Here is a 5,000-nt window from a genome sequence, read left to right on the forward strand (position 1 = left end):
TGGTGGAAATGGACCCAACTGACCCTCAGGACACATAAGGCTCATCCCCCTGTATCCCACCATACAGTCTATGGGCTGATTCATGAGGTGAAATTTTTATGCAGGTTTACAGAGATGACATCATACCACACCTGTCAGGGACCCCCCCAGCTTTCATTTGAAGTAAATCCCACACCTCTAGCTCTTTCCTGAGCTCAGTTACAGCACCTTCCAGAATCGGTCAAGGCTTGACCAATCTGGAATCCCTATTCAAAATCTACAGTGTTGTAGTTGGACACTTGAAACCACTTCCATTGCACTGCTGAGGCCCTCAGCTTTCATTTGAAGTCATTGCCAGAGCTCTCGGTCCTTCCTGAGCGGAGTTGGAGCTCGTTTTCAGAATGTTCAGTTCCGGAAACGGAATCTTCAGTTCCGGAAACGGAATCTTCAGTTCTGGAAACGGAATCTTCAGTTCTGGAATCTTTGGTAGAAAGGTCCTAGGCACTCAGAAACGGTGGCCAAGGGAGCCCGAGTCCCCTAACAGCAGTTTAAACCAACTCCCAGCTCTCTAGCATGTTCCTACGGCTCACAGTGGTAGATTGAACCAATTGTGGAACTATATTCCAGAAAACGACAGACAAATTGCTCCCCCTAGTGGTAAAATGGTGGTACTGCAACAAAAAAAAATAGGTGCTAGAGAGTCAAAAGACACATCACCGGACTGTAAAAAATCCCCCGAATTCACCTAGACGTCCTGTTTTTGTCTAGGACCCATGGTTAGGGAAATAAATGCCACATACACTTTCCGGGTATAAAATGGCAATGCCAGATATGTTGTAGAGCTCGCCGAGGCGATTCCAACGGTCCTACTCCCGTCGCTCAGAGACCCTCAGAACAAGACCTGGAATCCCCTAATTAGGGTTAGGGGCTAGACATGAATGGGAGTCAATGGACGGTCCCCACAAGGATAGAAATACAAGACTGGGCGTGTGAGTGTGTGTGTGTGTGTGCATTCATGTGTGTGTTTGCATGAAGAGGTATGTGTGTGGCGCAGATAAATGGATAATGAACAGATTCGCTGCAGCAGTTTATTATCTGCATAGTTTTCTAACACAAAGCATCTACAGTTAAGTACTTAAAAATAAACACACATGGTGTCTCATTGGATGAGGGCACTGACGAGAATAAAGGAAAAGAACAGTGAGAAACAATATGCTCAACTATTGCTGAGGCAGTCAATGGTCACGGTTAACCACAGGACTCAGTTAGCCTCACTGTCCAGCGATGGCTTGACATTAACAAAATATACATATATATTGAAGTGTAACATGGTTTGTCCGGAAACTGGGCTGAAGATGCAAGACAAAGCCATGACTGGAACATAGTTTTGCACATGACTTGAACATTTAGAGCCTTTTTGGCAGCTGAATTGATCAAATTAGCAGAAGGTAAAAAGTTCTTGGCTTTCACAAGTGAGGAAGATTGTCAGTGCTCAATGTCTTGTTTGATCACAAATTCTGCAAATAACCCTTTGTTGCAGCATATAAAACCCCCACAGTTAAAAAGCATGTTCATTACAACTCTTTGTTTTTTGTTTTTTCATAAGAAGACAACATGTCCACCCTTACTTTGGAGGGCAAATATATGACAACACAACATCAATCATATTCTTAATGATGGGACGGGGTGGGTGGAGGTCATGCTTGAGGTAGTGAGCCACAGTCATCTCCCAGGCATCCACGAAATAAACCTTCATTCCCTGAAACATGCTCCTGAGTATCTTGTCACGTTGCAGTGAAGGCCAGTCACTGAAAATAATTGGATGAGGGTTTGGGTGAGGAGATTGCTTCAGGTTTGCTGTCCGGATAATAACACGAGTATCGGGAGCTCTGGCTAGTAGTCGAACAACTGCCTTGCGGATGCTCATTATTCGATGGATGTAGTACTTGATGGGGAAAATGGTCAAATGTGCCCAGAAACCAATAACTACTACTGTGTTGTTCCCTCCAGTTATTCCATCGAGTTCATTGGCAATATAACGAAGCTCTGTCACTGGTAAAGAGGGCATACGAAGAGGAAGGCCATGGCAACGAAATGTCACAAAGATGTTTTTGGCATCGTCCAGAGCCACGTAAGGTCCGCAATGATGCAAGTTGTGCTTTTTATGTAGCTTGAGACCTGAAAGAGTTAGAACAGAGCAGATAAAACGTATGATTGACTATTAAATTGAAAGTGTGATAAATTCTTTCAAGGAAATTACCTGATAGCTTTGAAGAGAGGAATTCTATCCACTGCCTGATTGTAGAGTCTCCATACATGTGAACCACCTTGTCTTTGAGGCACTGGCTGATGGCAGAGGCGTTATTGAACTGTTTAACTGTGCTGCCACTCAGTGAACTCCACAGACCTTTGTAATAGTAACCAGCGGGTCCAGGTATGTCCTTGTTGGTCTTTGCTGAGAGTTGACCTATCAAAAGATGACACTGTGTTGATATATTTTTACATCATTATAAAATTAAATATTTAGTTTGATAATCAAATCATTTTCATCTGTTTTCATCAGCACATGCATCCATTTTTAGGCATTGGATTGTAATCACGGCATATTGCCAAAAATAAAAATTGAATTTACCTTTCATTTTAGGAAACACAGTGACATGAGCAGGTCCTGAAGCTGGAATACCAACATTCATGGTGACACCACTGAAGCAAAGCAAACATATCAAAATGTTTATGTACAACACCAAAACCTTTTCAGTGATTTGAAAACCATTTGGCAAGTTGTCGTTGTGCCTTCGTTGAGACCAGTGCTGCAAAATTATCAGTTGAAATTTACTTTTCAGGAGACTCTTGCCCAAAACGTGTTATGATTGGCCTTTCATCCATTTTCATCAGAGGTACTGTCATTTCAGCTCAAGAATCATTGACATGTTAACTACTCACTGTTTGAAGAGAATGTCCTCCTGGGCCTTGACAGGTTTGTGGTTTGTGACAAAGTGGTTGATCCTGGCATTGCAGCTCAGATTCTGTGGCTTGTAGCAGAACCACAGCTCACCTGTATTGAGGTCAGTGTAGTTACACTGTGGCTGCTGGGTTGGAGGCAGGCACACGCTGCATATGGTAGTCTGAGTCAGCGAGCCTGATTTAAAAGTGCTGTGGAAGTCCACTCCATTAGGCTTTTCACCGACAAACTGATCCAGGAATGGGATTGCCTCATTGGGATTTACCAGTGTTATCTGATTGAACACAGAACCAAAGCCTTTCAGAGCCAATCGCTAATGTGTTGCTCAATGAGTGAAGCAAAAAGCAATGAATAGTGATTGAATCATTACTTTCTGTCCTACACTGACATCAATAATGGCTGTGGTATAATCTAACCAATATGACCGCATCAATCATAAATGATTTCTAGTGATGTAATTTGTTTTGCAACACAATGCAGGTGTCATTGTCAAACTCCTGCTGAATCCATCATCAGTTGTTGCTTCTGTTCATCAACCTCTGTTCAAGATCATTCTTGTTGTTATTGTTTGCTAAAAACAACGAGGGTGACCGTTATGGATGAAACACTCTCCTTGCACATAAACTGACATTGCACCCTGGCCAATCTGTGGCCATCCATTTGCCAACATCACATTTTCAGCTCTGCTCAGCTTATTTGGATCCACAGCCAAGTAGGTCCTAGAAAAGCATCTGGTATCAGTAAAAACACATAATGGAAATGCCTGAAAAGTCAAGTCAAGCCGAGTAAAGGCCAGTGGAAAAGGGGCTGGTGTGATCATTGGTATTATTGCAAATGTTATATGTGCTGTCATGAAGGTAAAGCTGACGTCAAATTTGTTAGACCAGACTGAACTTATTACCTCAACCTGTGACTTTCCTTCCCAGGGTAAGAGGAACACAGCAGAGTAGGTGCCATTGAGATGATCCACCACTTGACCTGCCACACCTGCTTCAAGTGTCCGGTTGTGCAGCCGAGCCAGTAAGAAATCTCCTCCATGGTTCTTTGGATGACCCTTAAAGTCAAACATCTTGATCAAGACCTCCAGCTGATCCCCCACGAGCCACGATCCACCTCCTGGCCTTGGGAGAATGACAAAATTGCTGAGGGCTGCATTGCTGGTGTCATTCAGTGAAACAGGAGGTGGCACAGATGGAACATTTGGCCAAGCTATGGAATCTAGAAGAGTGTTTTCCTCATCAATCTCCTCGGGAGACAAAGGTCGGAGAGTGCAGAAGTTTCGATTAGAGCCTGGATCACTGGAACCTCTTATGTTCTTGAATGGAGGCATCGGTGTTCTCTGAAACTGGCAGAACCAAAGTAGGTATTTTCAGTGAATGGAGGTTTTTCCCTTAGTGCTTGATTTAAACACATTATTTCCAGTGGTTCTTAGATCCAACAACATCACTTAAAGTCTGACATGTCAAACAGGATCCTCAAGGCTTTCTAAGTTCTCACCTCCAGAAAGTCGATGTAATACAATATGTAGACAAACAGACTGAAGGTCAGAAAGATGATGCCAGACTTCAGCAGTCCTTTCCAAGCTTTGTCCATGATGGATTCAGTTTTCCTAGTTCATTTGATGAAAAGAAATGAACAAATTTAAAGAAGGCAAACCAGAGGTACACAACAGAATGAAAAATGAAAAGTACAGCTTTTTTTTTCAGAAAAGATGTTCAACAGTTTTAACTGACTCCAAATGAATTTCTTCACGAATCCAGTAGAGACCAATAAACTATGCATGAAGGTGGACAAGCACACAAACTTGTCTCACACAGGCTCTTTAAGCTGAATTGCCAGGGGATCGGCTCTCTGTTCCAGGACCAAGGGAGACACTGGAGGAGAACGAATGCTCAAATTTAGGTGAAGACATTCCAGGTGTTGCTGTTGTATATAGCTGAATAAATGTAAACTTGAAGTGAGATCTGTTGGTACCTTTTTCTTTCTTCAATCAAAGAATGCACAGCAAGGATTTAGGCTTCAGCAACCACAATCCTATGCATTCCCAATAAGGATTTTC

General features: G+C 42.8%; 1 protein-coding gene across 1 annotated transcript in view; it reads right to left on the minus strand.

Annotated features, from left to right (window-relative positions):
• Positions 1 to 2,381: 2,381 nt before the first annotated feature.
• Positions 2,382 to 5,000, minus strand: part of LOC115404130 (NXPE family member 3-like) — a 15,876-nt gene continuing 13,257 nt past the window's right edge. Inside the window, exons 2-5 of the mRNA XM_030113336.1 lie at positions 4,439 to 4,550; positions 3,843 to 4,286; positions 2,612 to 3,215; positions 2,382 to 2,446 (exon numbers count right to left, since the gene is read on the minus strand). Of these exons, the coding sequence (XP_029969196.1) occupies positions 2,919 to 3,215; positions 3,843 to 4,286; positions 4,439 to 4,550 (853 nt within the window). The 3' untranslated portion in view covers positions 2,382 to 2,446; positions 2,612 to 2,918. The remainder of the gene's footprint in view (positions 2,447 to 2,611; positions 3,216 to 3,842; positions 4,287 to 4,438; positions 4,551 to 5,000) is intronic.

Source organism: Salarias fasciatus, chromosome 17 (genome assembly GCF_902148845.1).
Source record: "Salarias fasciatus chromosome 17, fSalaFa1.1, whole genome shotgun sequence".
In the NCBI taxonomy this organism is placed as follows: Eukaryota; Metazoa; Chordata; class Actinopteri; order Blenniiformes; family Blenniidae; genus Salarias; species Salarias fasciatus.